Source organism: Felis catus, chromosome D3 (genome assembly GCF_018350175.1).
Source record: "Felis catus isolate Fca126 chromosome D3, F.catus_Fca126_mat1.0, whole genome shotgun sequence".
Taxonomy (NCBI): domain Eukaryota; kingdom Metazoa; phylum Chordata; class Mammalia; order Carnivora; family Felidae; genus Felis; species Felis catus.
The window spans coordinates 18448038-18469523 of NC_058379.1; the positions used below are offsets into that span (position 1 = coordinate 18448038).

A 21486-nucleotide genomic window follows, 5' to 3' on the forward strand; every position below is an offset into this window, starting at 1 on the left:
GTTGCATCTCCCCTCGGCTGGGTCAGGAAATTATCCCGCCCTTGAACGGTCTGCTTTTTTTCAGCTTCCAGAAAGGAGGGCAAGATGCAGGGAGGTTGTTCTTCCCGGGTAAAGAAGCTCTGCGGAACTGTCGTTTCCTGGAGCTGGATCGTTGCATCCCAGCGGAGCTCTGAGCTGGGACACCCCGGGGCAAGATGGCGGTCGGGCCTCGGACGCTGCCCCGGGTCCGGCAGAGCTCGAGGGCACTGAGCTGAGGCGGCGGTAGCTTCGGCCCCGACCCGGAGCGCGGGGGCCTCGAGCGGATAAAGGTCTACGGCCTACGGGTAGCGAGTGGGAACAGGGTTGTGTGTTTTCCGAGTGGTGGGGGGACTTTGAAGGAGGTGGCCCTTTGGCCGGGTCCCTGCCTCCCCAAGTCGGAGGGCGGGTGCCGGGGGCTGACTTTCGTGCTCAGGGGTTTCTCCGTAGCCGTTTCCATCCCTTTTCAGCTCTGGGGCGATAGGCCTTTATAGACAGGCTAATGCTGGGTGAAAAAGGTTTGTTATTGTTGTTGATGCCGAGGAAAGATGCTGGGCCTCAGGAGTCCCTCCCCCAAACCGGAGTTCAAATCCTATACTCGCTGTGTGACCTTGGGTGAGTTCCCTCACCTCTCTGAGCCTCGGTTTCTTCCTCTGTAGAACGGAGTCATTAGCTCGTTTCACAGAGGGAGCTGTGTAATACAAGTTTTGGTACCTGGCATTCAGCTCTCTCCGTAGAGGAAGCTGGTGTTAATGATTTCAATAAAGAAAAACTTGGTCGTGATTTGACTCTAACTTAGCCCTGTGGACAGCCTTGCACGTGCAGCTGTTTGTTTTTGCTGTTCCATGAGTGGGGCAGTCTCCAGGTCTTGTCGGTTTCACTTTAAATAATTGCTTTGGAGTTGGACGTGGCTTCAGATTCAGGAGTCTAGTGACCTCTCACAAGTCACGTTCCCTCTACGTTTCATTTGCTCTGTGTGAAGGTGGGATTGATGATAACACACACCTAGATAGGCAATAGCCTTCAATAAATGATAGCTGTTCTTATTAATAGCCTAAGTGCTATTGCCTGTTCTTTCAAAATTGGACCATTTGAGACCTTATAGAGCTGTTGAAAAGACAGACTGGGTAAATATCTGTACACTGCCTGATTCATGATCCACCCTTAAATGGTGATGGTCACCACACCTGCCTGTCCAGCTGTTCGCATCATAGGGGGAAAATCCTGTCAGGCTCAGCAGTTGATATTTCTGGCCTTTCACCTTTGGATGATACTCTCTGGCCTCTTTCATAATTCTCCATGAAATTGACCTCATCCAGGGAAGACTGATGTTGAGCAGATATCATGGGAATACAGACGTAGAGTCTGAGTCCTGTCTCTTAGTATTAAAATCTTGGCTCTGCCCATCACTGGCAGTCTAACGTGGACTATGGGAGATACTAAGTGATCTCACAAGGTTGCTATTCTTATGTAGAAGGGACATGACACATAGTGGGTACTTTAATCAACTTACTTTGCTTTTTGCTTTTTAAGTAATCTTGGTTAACCCAACCTCTTGGGTTTCTAATTTTTCCACCTATATCATTGTTTCCCCTAACTGGATTGTAAGTTTGTTTTGGGGGGGGTTTTTTGGTTTTAAGTCTGGATGCTACAGTAAAGCCCAGTTACATGCTATCTGCTTTCAGATACTCCTTGTTAGTATTTTCCCACTTAATCCTAATCACAGCATCCTGACGACTAAATTGGGATACAAGAAGTGTAAATATTTCAGTTAATTCTTGTAGCACCCCTAGGAGGTAGGCACTATGATCCTCAATTTACAGATAAGGAATCTGAGGCCTAGAGAGGATAAATAATTTGGCCAAATGAGGTAGACTGAGAACTAAAAAGAACCAAGGGTACTCGATATGATCCAAGGTTTTCTTCTACTATACACAGCCTTTTCTTTCTTTGATTAAGTCAAAGTTTGTGTAATCTTTCATTACAGTTACTTCGAATACACACTTAAAAGACTTCGTAATGTGTTTTGATTAATAAACTGGTAGATTTTAGATAGAAGAGGAGAATAAGAAGGAATTAGAAAAACTGCCAAGTACAGATTATTATACGGTGTAAACAAAACCAGCATATAGCATTGCTGAGGGGATGCTAATCTCAAGGAAGAGATCTTATCCTACGAGGCTGCTTGGGAGAAGTGAAAGTTTTGAGATAGCCTTTCAGGTACTTTGTCAGTTTGCATATGCTATCTCCTGTTTTTCCATTGAGAAGAGGCTCCTTCTTTTCATCACCCCTTCCCTCCCCATCCCCCCCCTTAACAGGCAGGGACTCTCTGCCTGTTAAGGAAGAATCATACCATTGTGCTCAGGGCTTGGGCCCTGTCTTCTGCAGCTCTCTGGAGCTTGAAGCTGTTAACCAATCTAAACAGGGCCATAGCCCAAGTGACAGGACTGGTGAATCTTAGTGCACCCAGGGATAGGACAAAATTTAATGGGGGAGGAACGTAAGGGCCCTTAGTGACTAGACAGATGAGAGCCCGTACCGCAGAGTTAAGAAAAAAATTCTCACATCTGTACAAAGAATACGTCAATTAGACTTACTGTGTAATCTGTCAGCCACCTTGATAGGTATTTGACATAAATTGTCTCATTAAGGCAGAAAGGGTCTGAGACCTCTCCCTGTGGGGGCTGCATGGCAGAGCTAGAGACGGACTCCAGCTGTGACTCGAAAGGCTGTGTGCCTCTCACAGTGCTGTGCTGCCTCACCGCATGCTTTCTGCAGAGAATTTGGAAAACGGACTAGTTCAGGAAGCAGAACTTCCCATCATTCCTCCACCTCCAAACAACCACTGTCTACATGTTGTTTTTCATTTCTTAGGCATAAATATTTTTCACTAAAAAAATGCCACACATAACTTTCAATGGCTTCTTAACATGCCATTCCCCTCTGTTCGTGCTTAGTGCCATAGAGTGTGTGCGGCTTCAATTAGCTTCTTTGGGGTTATTTTCAATCTATTCCCTTTCAGCTGAAGGACTGGGGAGGTACACTATAACATTTAAACATGAAGGGATGCCTGGGTGGCTCAGTCGGTTGAGCATCCCACTTCAGCTCAGGTCATGATCTCACAGTTCGCGGGTTCGAGCCCTGCGTCAGGCCCGGTGCTGACAGCTCAGAACCTGGAGCCTGCTTCGGATTCTGTATCTCCCTCTCTCTCTGTCCCTCCCCTGCTCATGCTCTGTCTCTCAAAAATGAATAAACGTTTAAAAAAATTAAATCAGACATTAAGTAAAAATGAGAATGCTAGTGTTTTAAACCAGAGGCACTTTTTATTACTTTTATTCAGTGTGGAAGATATATGATACCCTGCCTGTAAAACTTAACCCCGAATCTGGATTTTTCCTTGTGCTTCTGCCAGGAAGGACAAGCTCCTCTGAAGCGAGAAGCTGCCCTCGGCATAGTGAGTCCTGTGCAACATCACTAATGATTACCTGGCGTTTCTGTGTCACAGGCAGGTCCTCAGGTGAGCTATTCAGACTGCTGCTGGGCAGAGAGAACAAGTGATTCAGAAGACTGCTACCTTTTTCTCCCCTGCCTTCTTTCCTGCCTTCCTGTGACCAGGTGGGCTCTGTTCATTTGTTTTGACAATTACCGATGAGAGACCCACATGTTGTTTAACAGATGCGAATCCGTGTTGAAAAGGGACCACAGAGGCCTCTCGGTATGTTGACGTGGAAAGAGCCTTGAATGAGCTTTTTATTCCTGATGATCTTTTCATGTGGGCGCTGCTTTGAGGGAGGTAACATGGTAAAGGGATTGTTTTCCAGAAGTCTGGATTTCTGAGTAATCCCTTTGAATAATTTTGTCGGCTGGACTGCTTATATAGTTGGGATAGAATGACAAAGTTTTCAAGCATCCAAAGAAATCATTTCAGCGTGGGAGGCTCCACGGACCCATGTTGTGTGCTCTAGGCATAGCCAAAGCCACATCTTTGGGAAAAGATAGTGATTGGTGATTTAGATAAAAATGTAATGGACAGTTTAGACCCTCTGTCCAAAACATGCCGGTCAGTGGATGGACAGATTCTGCTCCGAAGTCCTTATCAGCCCTTGGCAGAATGGGAACAGTAAGGACAGCCGAGTAAGTTATACATAAAACCGAATGTATTCAACCTAACAGATTGTCTTGCATTTTGGACTCACACGTTTGGCTTTTTTAGCGTTAAAATGGCTCTTTTTCCAAAAAAATAAAATAAAAAATAAGGGCTTATTTTGTGCTGGGCACAAAGTAGATACCAGTAAATATTTGTCGAGTGAACAGAGAAATGAAATAGTGGTGACGGTAAATAATTATGTTCGATTTTTTTTCCCTTCAAGCCTGTACTTTGCAAAATAAATTTGACTGCTCAGCTTTAGACTGCTCCAGAAAATTCAAATACCTAGGAACCTTTGACCTAGAGGATGCCTGGTTTGAATTAGAGCTTTATGGATGGAACCGGTTCATGCTTTGTTCATCTATTAAACAATTACAGAGCCCACACCCTGTGGCAGACGCTGTGCTCTTAAGAAGATGTGATTATTTAATGCAGGGAAAAGCACCGCTGGTCTAGATGAGGTGCATGAAAAGAGCCGATAGGAAGTTGGGACTTGTGCCAGGAGAGCTATTAGCCGCCGTGGAGGGAACCGAAGGGTCCTGAGTAGCTCTGCTGCTGCCCGAGTGCGTGCCTGCCCGCCCTTGGCTCGCGAGCCCCTTCCTGTGTGTGTTCTTCCTCAATGATCTACGTCAGCCACTCGCCGTTTTCCTTGCAGGGTTCGTGCAGACTTGCAAACATGTTCACCGTTTCTCAGACCTCGAGAGCATGGTTCATCGATAGAGCCCGTCAGGCTCGGGAGGAAAGGCTGGTGCAGAAGGAGCGGGAGCGGGCGGCCGTCGAGATCCAGGCCCATGTTCGCAGTTTCCTGTGTCGGAGACGACTGCAGAGAGAGATCCGGTGGGTGCTGGGAGATCCTCAGCACGTTGTCCCCTGTCCCCAGTTAATAGCAAGAAAAAATGGTGTTTTCTCCTACAGTTCTTGAAAAGCCTTCCAGCTGCTATGAGCTCCTAATTTAAAATGTGTTTCCGCCTCCTTCCCCTCCTAGGAGAGAGATCGATGAGTTTTTTAAAGCCGATGACGTGGAGTCCAGTAAAAGAAGCGCACTTTGTATTTTTAAGATTGCCAGGAAACTGCTGTTCTTGTTCAGAATTAAAGAGGATAATGAGGTAAAATAATAATAGTGAACACTGTGCTCACCCATCTGCCAGGTCTTTTGAAAGTATTTTGCAAATATAATTCATTTAATCCTTATAGCGACGCTACAAGATAGATTCTGTTGCCACCACATCCTGCCCTTTTTGTTTTCTTGGGACGTGTTTTGTGGGGATTACACCCAGTGCTTCTGAGAATCGTCACAATTCTTTTGCATTGACCATGACAAGCACTCCGACTCAGATGCATACAGGAGTGAGGCAGGTTGGGCAACTGAGTGGAAGAAGCCATTTACAGGAGAAAACAACAAATTATAATAAGTAGGGGCACCAGGGTGGCTCAGTTGGTTGAACATCCGACTTTGGCTCAGAGCCCCGCATCGGGCACTGTGCTGACAGCTCAGAGCCTGGAGCCTGCTTCGGGTTCTGTGTTTCCCTCTCTCTCTGCCCCTCCCCTGCTCATGCTCACTCGCTCTCTCTCAAAAATAAATAAACATTAACAAAAAAGAAATAATAATCAGTAACTGGCAGGAGGTGGTGGTGATGGGGAATGATGACATCAGAGGGAGTTGATGGGGTATGTGGCATGGCCACTGAAGGGGGGCGGCCAGTCCTGGGCTCCAGCCAGTGGTGGACTGCTGTGAATTTTGAAGAGAGATGCTGGTGATCCTTGTACTCGTTTTTCTCATTTGTAAAAATTGGTAGCTAATTTGAAATTTCTTTTAAATCCTGTAAACCAAATGAAACGTGCTGGTTGCACTTTGGGGATTAGAATGATCAGCCTAGAAACGATTCCAGGAAGCAGCGAGTTGTCTGTACTAGTACCGAGGGTCCCATCGAGGAGGGCCTCTGTGCTCCCAGGGGTTAGACGTTCATTACTGCTAAGCATCCCATTGTGCCAGACCTTCTTCTAGGCAGTGGGGCCCCAGAAGGAAATGAGATGGGTGGGGTCTCTAACCCTGCGGAACATGTAGCCCAGAGAGAGGCAGGACTATACAGGCAGGAAGATGAGGACAGGCAGGTGCCGTGAGGTGACCGCTGTTGACGGAGGAAACTATAGTCCAGAATGCTGAGGTGGCTGCCTGGGGCCATAGCACTTTTAAGGGTGGATCCAGGGCCGGTATAGACAGCGTAACGTGGTTTCCAGTTTCCACTTTCCTTCCTTTTGCATTTCTTTTTTTTTTTTTTTTTTTTTTTTTTTAACATTTCAACGTTTATTTTTGGGACAGAGAGAGACAGAGCATGAACAGGGGAGGGGCAGAGAGAGGGAGACACAGAATCGGAAACAGGCTCCAGGCTCTGAGCCATCAGCCCAGAGCCTGACGCGGGGCTCGAACTCACGGACCGCGAGATCGTGACCTGGCTGAAGTCGGACGCTTAACTGACTGCGCCACCCAGGCGCCCCATTGCATTTCAAGTTAAAAATGATGGCGTGACAGGTTGTGGGGAAAAAGTCCGTGTCTGTGGTGCTTACAGAGTGGCCACCGGGAGAGCGCGACCCCGGGAACAGCTGCTAGCCCACAGGAGCACAGGCCCACATTGCCGGGTTGATTGTGTTTTTTCCAAAGGCACCCCTGGCTGAAACCACGTGTAGGTCTCCTCCAGCCTGTGGGCCACCAATTTGAGAACCTTACGTTAGGCTTTCTGATCCCCAGTTTCCACATCTATAAGGGGGAATTCAATATGATCACGTCCGTGAGTCATCTGGCGTCATGTGAGTCCTGCACGTGCCAGGTACCCACGGAACGCTTGCTGCTTTCCCATTTCAATGTGGCTTGCAGAAACGTGTAACCCCCATCCTTCCTCTTCGCAGAGATTTGAGAAGTTGTGTCGCTGCATCCTGAGCAGCATGGATGCTGAGAACGAACCCAAGGTAAGCAAGACGGGGGCTGGGAAGTCTCCCACAAGCTCTCAGGCCGATCTCTTTGGTTCTGAAAGTTCCTGCTAAGTGTTACGATTTTGTTAGGTCGGACTTTGCATACGTGGACACACACACCTGCCTAATAAGTAATGAATTGAAAACATTACCACAATGCAACTGGTTTTCTTAGTCTTTTCATTATCCAAGGACTGCGTTCTCCTCTGACCTCTTAGGATGGTAAATTCCCTCACTAGGCTATTTTATCTATGGCTTTAGTGTTCAGATAAGTCCTACTCCCTGTTTATTCACCTGTTCATTCCCACTGCCTTCCCCAGCGCTGGACCTAGTGAACTTGTCCTGTCCCAGTAGCTAGAACATATGTAATTTGGTCCCTGTTTCTGCCCATTACATTTCTCTTTCTCCTGCTTGTAGGTGTGGTATGTGTCCTTGGCTCTTTCCAAGGATCTCACCCTCCTGTGGATTAAACAGATCAAACACATTCTTTGGTGTTGCTGTGAGTTTCTTGAGCAGCTCAAGGTAAAAACAGAACAAGACACCTGTAAATGTATCCTTTTCATTGTAAATATATTCCCTCTCATTGGAGGCCTTTAGAGTATATCTTGAGAGTCCTCAAGATTCCATCATAGGTTATTTCTTTGGAAGTTTATCAGAGTCTAGTAAAGAATTATTAGCACTCCTGTTCTAGGAGAGAGCAAGCTAGATACCATTATCAGTATGAGTCCTTCTTTTCACGTATAACATTCTGAATATTGGCTTATGCTCACCACAGTCTTGACACCCAGAAATCTGTTGCCTTTCTTTTTATTCTTTTGAAATAATGGATAATTTATCGTTTACATTATACTAGTCAGGCTTCTTGTTACAAGTGCAGAAACCCAGGGCACCTGGGTGGCTCTGTCAGTTAAGCGTCTGACTTCAGCTCAGGTCATGATCTTGCGGTTCATAACTTCATGCCCCGCATCAGGCTCTGTGCTGACAGCTCAGAGCCTAGAGCCTGCTTCAGATTCTATGTCTCCCTCTCTCTCTCTGCTACTTCCCCTACTTCCCCTGCCTGCCTCTCTCTCTCTCTTTCTCTCAAAAATAAATAAACATTAAAAAAATTTTTTTAACTAAACAAGTGCAGAAATCCAACATGTACAGCTCCTAATACATACAAGCTAAGCAAGAAGGAGAATATTTTTTTAAATGTTTATTTATTTTGGGGGGACAGAGGATCTAAGATGTGTTCTGTGCTGACAGCAGAGACACCGACATGGGGCTTGAACTCACAAACTGAACCATGAGATTGTGACCTGAGCCGAAGTTGGATGCTCAACCGACCAAGCCATCCAGGTGCCCCGAGAATATTTTTTATAGAATATTCTCTGTAACGTGGCAGCCAGGGATGACCAGAGCCAGGAGCTTCTAGGATTCTCCCTCATCCCTTTCTCTGCTCTCTGCTCCCTTTTGGAATCGCTTTGTTCTCTCCTGTTGTAATCACAGTAGTTCTGGCCTCACATCCTCACTCTTATCTTGACCAAAGAGAAAAGGGAGGCCTCTCCCACTAGTTTAGGAATCAGAGAGGACAGTAAAGGCCCAGTGTTGTCCTGGTCTCAACCTCAAACTGGTCACAGTGGCAAGAGGGGGAAGGTACTGCCACTGGCCCTTCTGGTCCTGTGCCCACCCTTGTGTTATGAGAAGGTAGGCAAGGGTGTGAGTGGTTGCAAACAGTGGACATTTTCACCTCACACATTGGGAGAGAGGTTTCAGGGGCAGAGGCTTGACTCAGGTGGGAGCTGAGCGATGGAGCAGATGTCCCCAGAGCCCCCATATCTCTAGCCATCTCTCTCAGGGCACTTGTGACTGACTCTCCTGGCCTTGACCTGGCAGCAAGCATGAATTATGATTATGGTAATCAGTATTACATAGAGTTACCTGTGTGTCAGGCCCTGTTCTTGGTGCTTTGTCTACATTAATCCGTTCATTTTTAACAACAACCCTATGAAGAAAGCAATGTTACCACCCATAGTCAACAGCTGAGGAACTGGGGGACAGAGAGGGTAAGCAGCTTGCCCTAACTCACACATCCAGCCAGTGGTCAAGCAGGGAGTCTGAGCCCAGAGTCCCCGTCACGTTCAATTGCATTTCTACTCTGCTGCTCCAGTGAACGTATGTCTGTACATCCATCCATCCATCCATCCATGTACACAACAGGCCAGCTCCAGTCAGCTTGCTTCGCAAGAATTCTCATTCTCCATTCCCGAGAGTATTTCAGATTCCGTGCTCGAGGATTCGTGTGCCCGAATCCCTGTCCCTGAACTCCCAAAGTGGTCATTCCCCGAGAGTAAAAGAATAAACTCGGACGGTCCTGACTCGCCGATTGGTGGCAGAGTGCATCCAGGCAAGTTGTGAGTGGCTGCTCCGCTGTCGGACGTATGACTTCATCTCAGTCTCTTTGTTGTTTTCCAGCCTGAAATCTTACAGGACTCCAGACTCATCACGCTGTACCTCACGATGCTTGTCACCTTCACAGACACTTCAACATGGAAAATCCTCCGCGGAAAAGGTCTGTGGGACTGGCTTCAAAATCTTTCCCAAGTAGCATTTGCATAGAGACCTTGGGGACCTTTTCTCCTTTTTGAGAAGCGTTTTCATTGCCATAAGGCTCAGGGGGGGCCCTGAAAGCATACCAATGAAGATGCCCTTGACGTTTCCATCAGATAGCATTGTAGTATCCAGAATACATTCAGGATTGTGTGTTCTAATCTCTCCTTTGAATTTATGTTTAAAGGCATGGTCCCCCTGAGCTCATTTTTTAAAACTCCCATAGCACCTCAGCCTCCAAGTGATGATATTCACTCAAGCCTTGTCATTCGTGTCACAATCATTGGGCAGCAAATAATTCTATTTTGTCCATAAGATTTGCATCATGAAGCTGCCTCCTCCCTCAGATGCCGTACTGAGCCTTCCGTGTTTTGTCCATTCACTTTGTCCATCCGCTCTGCAAATGGCCTTCTCCGTGCCACATTCTGTGCGGGCACTGGAGATACAGAGAAGGCCGCTGCCCTCGGGCTTCAGGTGCCAAAGACTGTCGTGTGCCCGCCCGCCCTTCGCAGAACTGGAGAGTCTGGTGAGGGAGATAGACGCTAAAGGGAAGTCCCATACCTGTGACTATATGCGAATATAGGAAGGACTTACATGTGAACACACGCATGTCATGACGACCGTGTGAAACGTAGCGCTCGGAAGGAAGACTACGGAGAAACAAGAACGTTGAGCGGATCCGGGAGGCCCTGCCTCCCTGTGTCTGGGACTCAGGCTCTCCTGCCGAAGTGATGTCTGAGTGAACAGCTGGAGGGAGAGTTGGGGTTCGCAGAGCCAAGGGGGAGGACTTTGAGAACAGAGGCAACTATGTGCAAAGGCTCCTGGCCAGAAAAGAGGGGTTATTTTAAGGCGTGGGCTGTGAGGGGTGGGGCATTTAAATCTTGGGGAGTTCTGGCCTTGAGTTCCAGGGTGTCTGTCTCCCAGCGGGGAGAGGCGGTGGCCACAGAGAGCAAACGGTGCCAGGCCCTCGGAGGGAATTAGGAAAGGTGCGACAGGTGCTCAGAGGCTGGGGACATTACTTCTGGCTGAGGGAGATCATAGGACCCATCACCTAAGAGGTGACACTTGAGCTGGACCTTCCAGGGGAGTGGATTCTGGAGTTCATCCTCTCCCTGTGCCTGATACCAGGCTGAAGGGGAGTAAGAAGACAAGCCACCGAAATGACGGCCTCGGGCCTGGGGTGTGCTATAAACAGTTCACGGTCAGGCCAGTGCCTTTTCTCTCACACGTCTTTCTTCATTCAGGGGAGAGTCTTCGACCAGCCATGAACCACATCTGTGCAAATATAATGGGACATCTCAACCAGCATGGATTCTATCCTGTGCTGCAGGTTTGTGAGTGCGTCCCCGAACACGTGACCTCTCTCTCCGGTACCTGAACTGGAATTTTCACAGCTGATTTTGGCATTACCTGGTGCCCTCTTCACAGAAGCCTTTTTGCAGGAGGAGTTCAATGCTCAGCGTCCTGTCCCTTCCCCCACCTTGAGTCGCTTGTGGTCTGTGTCGAGGGAGGACAGTGGCACTGGGGTCCCTTCGTTGTGCTACGTCTTTGGCTGCAGAAATGACCCAGCCGCTTGACACTTAAAGTCGAGAGGGGAGGCCTCAGGATTTGATTCCCTCGGGTTCCTTCTTGGGTGAAGTCTGGAGTTAGCTTTCTTGCTGTGTCCTCAAACACCCTCCTGTCCACACCACCCCTGTTGTGCCGGCTCACACACCCGGGGAAATAAATGCCGGAACTCTAATCGCTGTTTAAAAGCGGTTTGGAATTGTCGGGTTTAGAAGTAGCATTGATTGAACCCTTCCTTCTGCCCGGCGCTGAGGTGGGCTCCTTCCTGATCGGGTTTCCTCTTCTCACATGAACCCTGGGAGGCGGTGTGATGGCCGAAGGTGGTGCCGTCAGCAGCACATCTCTGTGAGGAATCTTCTACTGGATGCCAGAATGTAGGAGTAGCATACGTATGAAATTTTAAGTGTGGTAGTCTTTTTATTGGCTGTAAACTTTTTTGGCTGTTTCTTATTTTAAAAATTTAAACAACATTTAGAGAGACAGTGGTATAATGAAGGAGATACCCTTTACTTTGCTCTCCCTTCATTTTTGGAAAACATTCTAAATATAGGTTTTTGTTTTTTGTTTTTTTTTATCTGAAGCACTCATTTTACTTCTGTGCTGCTTTTTTATGTACAAGTGACTATAGGTTGGCATCGGCCCCTGACCAGTTAAAATGTTCTTTTTCAGATGCTGTTAACCCGTGGCCTGGCAAGACCCCGGCCTTGTCTGTCCAAAAGCACTTTAACTGCGACCTTTTCTCTCGCGCTGCGGTAAGTAACTCCAGCTGAGGGGCTGGCGTGCTTCCGGAAACTTCCTCCTCTCGCTTTCCCTTCCTCCTGTTCCTCATGTTACGTGTGGGGGCTTGCCTGTTCTGTTCTGTTCACAGACAGGGTGCATCTGTGGCAGCTCTTCTGTCTGTGCCCCTGAATTTTTTGCATCGCGATTTGAAGGAAGCTTTTCAAAGCGAATTGCTTTCATTGTGCCAAGGACCCAAGACCCACGCATTTTTCCTTTTGAGCTTTTTAATTGATAAGATAAAGAGAACCCCTTGAGCTGGAAGAGACCCGGTGAAAGGCAGAGTAGAGGGTGAAGGGAGTAGTGTTGTGAGCCCAGGTTTAAAATGTTAAAATCTGGGCCGCCTGGGTGGCTCAGTCAGTCATTAGCATCCAACTAATGGTTCCAGCTCAGGTCGTGATCTCACAGGTTAATGAGTTCAAACCCCACATTGGGCTCTGTGCTGATGGTGCAAAGCCTGCTTGGGACTCTCTCAGTGTGTGTGTGTGTGTGTGTGTCTGTCTCTCTCTCTCTCTCTCTCTCTCTCTCTCTCTCTCTCTCTCTCTCTCTCTGCCCCTCCCCCACTCACACTTTGTCTCTCTCAAAAATAAATAAATAAACTTAAAATAAATAAATAAATAAATAAATAAATAAATAAAATACAATAAAATGTTAGAATCTGGAGGCTCAGAGAGGTTGTGCTGTTTGCCTTCACTTAGATTGGAGAGACAAAATACATAAGCTAAGTACTTCCATATAGAAATTATGCCTGCAATTCTGAGAATTACCAAGTGCACAAAGCTGTGTCTGTGACTGGGTCCAGAACATTCTTAAACTGTTGAGAGGAGCACAGACTTGGGGGAGATGTTAATATGATAACTTGATCATCTTAATCCCCAAGATAATAATAACTTTGGGCAGGGGGAGTGTTATGGTCAATAATAGCTTTGGGCAGGGGGAGTGTTATGGTCAAACCAGTGACGTAAAGCTCCCTGCTCTGCCCCCCTTTGCTAATCCACAGGGCAATTTACCACAGAGAGTTCTTGACAAGTCCTGAGGTCTAAGAACCTTTGGGCCTGTTTAATCTGGTGCCAGCCCAAACATATCTGAACATGGAATACCCCCACCTAAGTTTTCACTGGTGGAACGTATCTATTGGTGTCCCATGGACTCCTTTCCTGTGGAATACCAGTTAGCAAACGATGGTCTAGAGATTGGTTGGTAAACTTTTTCTGCAAGGGACCAGCTAATACGTATTTTCGGTTCTGTGGTCCATGCAGTGTCGGTCACAACCACCCTGCTGGTGTGTCACAAAGCACCTATAGATGATACGTACACAGAGGAGAATGGCCATGTTTGAACAAAACTGTATTTGCAAAAATAGGCAAGGGGCAGAATTTGGCCTGTGAGCCATTTTTGCCGCTCCTGGTCTAGACTGTGCTTTCCACTAACCATTAGCCACCTGGGGTTTAAATAGACATATATTAAAATTAAGAATTCAGTTCCTTGCAGCGTCTAGGTGGCTCAGTTGGTTGAGCATCTGACTCTTGATTTCTGCTCAGGTCATGATCCCAGAGTCATGGGATCGAGCTCTGCATCTGGCTCCATGCTAAGTGTGGAGCCTGCTTAAGGTTCTCTCTCTCCCTCCCTCTGCCCCTGCCCCCTGCTCGCATTCTCTCTCTCTCCCTCTCTTTAAAACTGAAACTAAAATTAAAAACAGAAAAAGAATTCAGTTCCTCGGTTGCATTAGCCACATTTCAGGTGCTTCGGGACCACGTGTGACTGAGCAGTGACAGCCTTATTGGACCACACAAAGAAGAAACATTTCCACCATCACGGAAAGTTCTGTTGGACAAGGCTGGTCTAGAGCAGCCTTCTCTGTAATGAGAACCATTTAAAAAGACCAGAAATAAGGGGAAATTATTTAAATCGATATATCCAAAATATAATCATTTCTACATGTAGTCAGTCTTTTAAATTCTTTATTTTAGTTAAAATTAACTTGGGGCACCTGGGTGGCTCAGTCAGTTAAGTGTCTGACTTCGGCTCAGGTCATGAACTCACCGTTGGTGGGTTTGAGCCCCGCATCGGGCTCTGTGCTAACAGCTCAGAGCCTGGAGCTGCTTCAGATTCTGGGTCTCCCTCTCTCTGCCCCTCCCCCGCTTGCACTCTGTCTCTCAAAAAGAAATAATAAACATTTAAAAAAATTCATTTATTTCTTTTCATACTGAGTCTTCAAAGCCTGGTGTGTATTTTACCCTTAAAGCCTACCTGCATCTGAACTAACCACATTTTAAGTGGTCGGGAGCCACACGTGGCTACTGGCTACTGCGTTGGACAGCCCATTTCTAGAAGCGAGATCCTTACGAGAGAGGAGCAGGGGCCTGCCAGTGATGCTGTAATTAGTTACAGAAGTAGACCAGATCATCTAGTAAACAAACACACCTTCCTTTCAGACTCTGAGAGGAGTCGTATTTAATGAGTCCTAAGACATAGGTGCAAACAGGTTTTCCAGTGGCAGGTGTCCTGCATCTGCTCTTTCTGAGTCACTTTCTGGAGCAGTTCGTTCCAGCCTCGCCCACTCTCCCCTCTCGTCAGAGGCAGGGAAGCATTGACACGCAGGTGCCTGAGCTCCAGGGCACAGGGCCGCTCTGCCGCCCTCCTCCGTCTCCTGAGAACAGAAGTCTTCCCTTCCGTTCCAAAGTCCCTCCCCCGCCCAGAGTGTTGTAATTCAAGAGTGATTCACCAAGAGGGTCACATCCAGCCATTCCGTCATGTTCCTTCTCCTTTAAGAATATGGTAACCTCCATCATTTAGATTTTTTCACACATTAGAGTCTTTAGAGTCCGTTGGCTCACTCTGAAGGCCAGGCGGCTCTGAAGCCTTTTCCTTAAGTAGTGTCCTTTTCCCCCTCTGAGTATTTGAATGTAACTGAACATGGCCAGGACCTTTTAAAACAAAATACCTAGTGCTTTTGTCACAGTAGGATATACTATTGAAAGTCTGTAAAATCATAAATGTTATGTTCAGACGTGATCACTAAATCCTATGATGCAAATAGCCAACATTCATGGGCCACACAATTGTTTTAAGATTTATACCCACATTAACTGACTCCTCACCACATTCTCTAATCTTAGTTTTATAAATGAGGAAGTTAAGGCCCAGAGAAGTTAAGGCATGAGCAGGGCCCTAGTCACACAGCAGGGAGTGACAGGGCCAGGAGTTGAACCCAGGCTATCCTGACCTCAGAGCCCATACTCTCTACTCCTTGTTCTTTATTCTTACGTATTGGGCACAATTTTGTATTCCAAGAGCAACATATATTGAATCCATGGCACGTGGAACCTTCTCAAACTCGCCTTGTTCCATTAATTCCCCAGGCCCCCGTTTTGCCCAGACTCGGTTTCTGTCTTTTCCCTTGTGCCTGTCCAGCTCCCTGGTTGCAGCGTGAGCTCTGTACTGGTGGGGACTGTGCAGTGAACGTCTCCTTTACCATCCTCCCCTGCCGTGCCAAACACTGAGGCCACACATAAGGCCACATCCTGAGACCTAGCAGGACGTCTGCAGAATTTGTCCCCCAAGGGGGCTCAGGTGCAACAACTGCAAGGCTAAAGGAAGTGTTTTGTTTTGTTTTTTAGAGTTTATTTATTTTGAGAGAGAAAGTGGGGGAGGGACAGAGAAAAGGAGGGGGAGAGAGAATCCCAAGCAGGCTGTGTGCTGTCGGCATGGAGCCCGACACAGGGCTCGAATTCATGAACCATGAGGTCATGACCTGAGCTGAAACCGAGAGTCAGATGCTTAACTGACTGAGCCCCCCAGGCGCCCCTAAGGGAGGTTTTTGATGACCTCATGCAGAGGTGTACGTAACAGGGCACCAAGGGAAACCGAGCATCTAGTACGTATGTGTGATCTTTTGAGACTGGATGTCCCCATTTTCAGCCTTGAGTTTTCCTAGACGTCCTGTGAAGCGTAATTTCAAGGGAGTTGGGGGCATTGGCAGAGTGGTTCTTTGGTTCCGGGGCAACATGCAAACCCATGTGAATAAGGTGATCTGTCTGTGTCTAGCCCTGTGATTGCTGCACAATTTTCAGACAGTCTGCTTCGGCCATTCCTCATCCACATCATGTCTGTGCCTGCTCTCGTGACTCACCTCAGCACAGTGACCCCTGAGGTAAGTGGCTCCCTGGTTCCCCACCCCCAGTCCATTTTTGCCATTCTTCTTAGAAATTAGAGAGTAAGATGTTTTCTCCCTTCATTTCCACCTCTTCTCCTGACACTTCTACTAAGGCAGGAGCTGCTATAGACACACATGTTAGCGGCCGAGAGAGCCAGGTCCTCATCTTTGTTCATTTTCTTCCTGGCCATTGAGAGCATGTTTGGCATCTAGGTGTTGATGTGCAAGCGACCAAGTTCATGCTCCAGTGGGAAATTCTTCCTGTCGACTCCCGCTCTAACAGTCTGCAATTGTTTGCAGCGCCTCACCGTTTTAGAATCTCATGACATGCTTCGTAAATTCATCACATTTTTAAGAAACGAAGATCGATGCCGTGACGTATGTGAAAGCTTAGAAGGATGCCATACGCTTTGTCTAATGGGTGAGTATCTGTGGCTGGGCATCAGGAGAAGCCCAAGTGTGTTTGCTTTTTACTGTTCTGGGGATCATGAGTTGTTTTTAGTAATGCTTGGAAGTACCTAACGATAAAAGACATGTAATTAGATACATAAAATAGACACGTAGAATTGAAAACTGATGGAAAATATAGCAACCTGGCAACCTGGCTGAGTGAAAAATGTTAAATTTTGGCCCTCAGCTTCCTGGCATCCAAGAGAAGAATGAAAATGGGATGAGTCACCTGGGTAATTCTCATCTCAAAAGAGAAGGGCGGGCACAGCTGGGTGGTGTTTAGATCGGAGCAGAGCCTCATCATCTATTTTACGTTTTCCTTGTAAGTAGAGAAAGGCAGAAGCGAATGGGTAGAGCGTAATTCTCATCACTTAGGTTTTTTTTAATGGAGAAAAAGGTCCTTGGGGCTAAATTTTAAGGGAGTTCGTGGTGAGTAACTTCGGTGAACGCTGAACAAGAGTGACTTCCTAGGACGTTCAGGTGTCCTTCCAAAGGTCATTTCTTACATTGACTCTCGATTCTCAAGTTTTAGTGTCGTATCGAAGCGTTATATGCTAACTAAAGTTCACACACGTCTGCATATGAGTCTGCCTGTCATCCTCACGGCAAGAGTGGGGATTATTATTCCAGTCTTCTAGGTGAGGAGACGGATTCGAGAGGTGGGTTGAGGGTCGCACAGCACCTCTGTGGCAGAGCCAGGGTTTGAAGCCAGGCGCGACACGGAGCAGCCCCAGCACTGCCAGCTGCCAGGTGCCTCTCCACGTGGGATTTCTTCCTGCACGTGGACGTGACTGCGGGAGCCCCAGGCGGAGAGCGGGGCTGCGAGGTGACGAAGCGGGTCTGCCCGGGCTCCTTGCACTCAGCCTTCTCTCTTTGCAGGCAACCTTCTGCAGTTGGGCTCCCTCAGCCCCAAGGTGTTAGAGGAAGAGACGGATGGGTTCGTGAGTTTGCTCACCCAGATGCTGTGCTACTGTCAGAAGTACGTGTCCCAGAAGAAATCCAACCTGACGCACTGGCACCCCGTCCTCGGCTGGTTCTCCCAATCTGTGGACTATGGGTAAGTCCCAGGGCAAATCACTGCCTTTCTTGTCTCCTGCCTGTCTCTCACCACCTCCCCCTTCTTCCTTCCATCTTTCTTCCGGCTTCTGTTGTTTTGTTTCTGGTTGCAAAAGTAATATATATTCACTGGATAAAATCTAGATAAGACCAAAAGAAAAAAAACCATCCCATTGTGCTACTACCCAGAGACAACCGTGTGTGTGTCCCTTCAGTTTCTTTTTTTTTTACCTGTAAATATCAACAGGTTTTGTTTTTTTTTTTAAGTTTATTTATTTTGAGAGAGAGCATGCACATGCGTGGGGGAGGGACAGAGAGAGAGGAGGAGAGAGAGAGAATCCCAAGCAGACTTGACACCATCAGTGCAGAGCCCGATGTGGGGCTTGAACCCACAGCCTATGAGATCGTGACCTGAGCCGAGATCAAGAGTCGGGTGCTCAACTGACTGAGCCACCCAGGCGCCACTCAATAGTTTTTTGTTGTTGTTTTTTTTTTAAGATCATTTATTTTGTATTTCATTCTTTAGTAAATTGTGAACCTTATCTGTCAACCCTATTTTTTCTTTTTCAGTATCACTTTTCCTGACTCCCTAGACTGCCATATTTTGGAGGTGATTAAAATAAGCCCCGTGACTGAAAGGGGGTAGAGGTCACCTCAGATCCTTTTCAAGAGGTGGAATATAAATTTAAAATTTTGTAACTAAAGGACTCAAAAACATTCAAAGCGCTAGGCTCAAAGAGAGAGATTAAGTAAACGGCATCACAGATTTGAAAGCAGAACAAGCCTCCTGGGCTGAGATGAGGCAGGTCTCGGGAGTGAAGGTGGCTAGAGCTTCCGGCTCTTTTCCTGTTCAGATAGCTGCCCGGATCCCTGGCAGATGTCCTTGAAACAAAGAGTGAGGGCCAGGGGAGGAAATCCCAGGATAGTCTCCCTTTTCCTCCTACCAGAGTGCCATCCGGTTGGAAAGACAAATGGCCAGCCCGTGACGGGCCCCAGTGTGATAGCCCAGCCTGAGGAGAATGGGGCAGGTGTGTTGTGGCCTCAGGAAGGATGTTCTGGGAGGCAGGAGGGGCGGGGGGGGGGGGGCAGCAGTGGGCAACCTGGTCTGCTCTGAGTGGACTTGGACAAGCCCCTTTACCCTGCTCTCCTTGCCCGAAACCCGGGGATGATTTTCACAGTCTCTCGGAGTGTGTTGTTTCAGAGGATTGAAGGAGATAAGGTACGTGAAGGGCCTGCCTCTAGGCCTGGCTCGTGCTCATGGGTGGTGGCTGTTTCCACTGTGGTGCCAGGAGCCAGGGGAGCCCTCATAGGATCTTAAGCCGGGAGGTGATGAAGGCAGATTTCAGGAGTGTGAGTCTGACGCTAGGGCTGCGGCGTGGAGCGGGGAGACTTTCAGGAGGTTGGGGGTCGTGGAGACTCGCGGGCCAGGCCTGCGGGCTGGATGTGAAGAAGAGGCCAGTGCAGCAGACGGCAGATGGCTTTTGTCGACTGGATGGTAAATGGGGTGGGGTCAGAACAGAGAGAGGGCATGACTATGGCAGGTGGAGCCTGCGGCCCTGGGGCGAGCAGGGATGCTGTTGGCGGCATGGGAGGCCTGGGTGGGGTGGCAGAGGCAAAGAGGCCAGCGCCTTACGCATCTAGGCCCCCTTTTTCGTATCCTCTTACTCGCCATGTCGAGTGGCAGGTTGTAGCCACCCCTCCAAGCGGAAGGCCCTCTGGGGAGCTGAGCGGGCTCTCCCTGGCCATCCGTCAGGTGGAGCTGACGGTGCCGGTCTCCTGCTCTCTCGTAGCCTTAACGAGTCCATGCCCTTGATCACCAAACAGCTGCAGTTCCTGTGGGGGGTGCCTCTGATCCGGATCTTCTTCAGTGACATCCTGAACAAGAAGCTTCTGGAGAACCAGGAGCCAGCCCACGCGCAGCCGGCATCCCCCCAGAACGTGCTTCCCGTGAAGAGTAAGTGGCTCAGGGGGGCCGACCCTGTGGCTCTGCCTGGCTCGGGGGCCGCTCCTGCTGTCCCTGTGTGCCTTCTCCCCTCTGTTTCTGTGATGCTCGGACTTCTCCCACAAGGGTTTTAAGACCACTAAGCCAAGTTCACGTTCAGCAAAACAGCAATAGAAAATCTTCAGGAATAGAAAACAAGGACCAGGGAAGTAGCAGTAGGTGAACAAAACCGAGGTCGTATATAGAGAAGAGTGTCCACAGATGGGTGTGCCACAAGGGCCATGGTGGTTGTCTCTGGACTTCCATTTGGCTCTGAATTTCTAGTAGCTAAAATGAAAAGGGGGGTGGGGATCTTTTCTTACTCTTCCCTAGCAGGAAGAAGGAATGCCCATTTCTTAAATTAAAAAAATTTTTTTTAAGTTTATTTATTTTGAAAGAAAGAGAAAAAGCATCAGCGAGGGAGGGGCAGAGAGAGAGGGAGAGAGGGGATCCCAAGCAGTCTCTGCACTGTCAGTGCAGAGCCCAACACAGGACTTGATCCCACCGACCATGAGATCACAACCTGAGTCAATACCAAGAGTTGGACACTTATCCAACTGAGCCACCCAGGTGCCCCCAGTTTTTTTAAGTTTATTTATTTATTTAAGAGAGAGAGAATCCCAAGCAGGCTTCGCGCTGTCAGCGCAGAGCCCAATGCGGGGCTCCATCTCATGAACCGCGAGATGATGACCTGAGCTCAAACTAAGAGTCAGACGCTTAACTGACTGAGCCACCCACATGCCTCAGAAGGTTCATTTCTTAAGGGAAGTAGAGCCTTTCTGAGTTCCTAATCATAGAAAAAGTCTCCCACGTGGGGGTCCTTATGCAGAGGACACTGGGTCACTGGCCAGGCCACCTTGGCATTGCTCCTACTGTGGAATCAGTCATAGAGTCCATGGAAAGGTTTCTTGCCCACTCTGAGAAAAGTTCGGGAAATGCCAGTGACACCGAGTTCTGTGGTGCCACCTGCCTGTGGCAAATGTCCAGGTTCCAGGTGACTTTTCTTCTGCCAGCCAGTGTGGTGCAGAGCCCCATGTCACAGCTGCCTGGGAGCAGGGCTCAGTGTCGCTTCAGCAGGATGTAAATGTAAGGGAGAAGGTTTGAAACTAACCTTCGAGCACAACCCAAAGCAAGTATCAGTGCTCGAGGTTGATGCTGCTCCCCTCTGAAAGTACAGAGAACTGGGAATCAACCAGGCCACCCGTCTTCACCCATCATCCCCTAATACGGTCGAATTTTTACCCTTGTGGGTTCTGAAGTCCGGTGGCAAAGTAAAAGAATCCCCTGTAGGAGTCGAATGTGCCTGGCGTGTTCTGGAACATCTTCTGATGTTCTGAAGAGGTCTTTGGGTTCCACCTAAAAGCCTGTGGTTAATGCTTTTCTAATTTATCCCAGAGAGAGAACTTGAGTCAGAGCAGTGGCCCCACTGTCCGGCCCTGGCTATAAAGGAGGCACGTTATCGAAATGCTCTTTACAGAGTGAAACTGGGCAGATGGCTGAGCGTCTGCTCACACGTTCCTTCTCCTCTCCATGCCAGACCTCCTGAAGCGCGCGTTTCAGAAGTCCGCATCAGTTCGGAATATTCTCAGGCCTGTTGGGGGTAAGCGTGTGGACTCTGTGGAGGTCCAGAAGGTCTGCAACATCTGCGTCCTCTACCAGACCTCGCTGACGACTCTGACCCAGATCCGGCTGCAGATACTCACAGGTTGGGAGGCCTGAGGCGTCTTCTTCCGTCTCCAACATTGGGGGATGACTTTTCTTAGAAAAAGCTGATTTTCTTCT

At 48.2% G+C, this 21486-nt stretch overlaps 1 protein-coding gene across 10 annotated transcripts in view; it reads left to right on the top strand.

Moving 5' to 3' along the window:
* The first annotated feature begins 158 nt into the window (after positions 1-158).
* Positions 159-21486, top strand: part of UBE3B (ubiquitin protein ligase E3B) — a 67049-nt gene continuing 45721 nt past the window's right edge. For 3 of the 10 annotated variants that reach the window (XM_045041912.1, XM_045041911.1, XR_006588125.1), the window contains exons 1-13: positions 3609-3730; positions 4818-4999; positions 5148-5268; positions 7067-7126; positions 7547-7651; positions 9584-9680; positions 10963-11048; positions 11954-12036; positions 16109-16214; positions 16518-16638; positions 17547-17724; positions 19514-19677; positions 21242-21409. In XM_045041912.1, the coding sequence (XP_044897847.1) occupies positions 3677-3730; positions 4818-4999; positions 5148-5268; positions 7067-7126; positions 7547-7651; positions 9584-9680; positions 10963-11048; positions 11954-12036; positions 16109-16214; positions 16518-16638; positions 17547-17724; positions 19514-19677; positions 21242-21409 (1525 nt within the window). In that variant the 5' untranslated portion in view covers positions 3609-3676. Of the gene's footprint in view, positions 324-3427; positions 3731-4817; positions 5000-5147; positions 5269-7066; positions 7127-7546; positions 7652-9583; positions 9681-10962; positions 11049-11953; positions 12037-16108; positions 16215-16517; positions 16639-17546; positions 17725-19513; positions 19678-21241; positions 21410-21486 lie in introns of those variants that run through there. The other 7 variants (XM_006938642.5, XM_045041913.1, XM_003994855.6 and 4 more) reach the window with 7 other exon arrangements.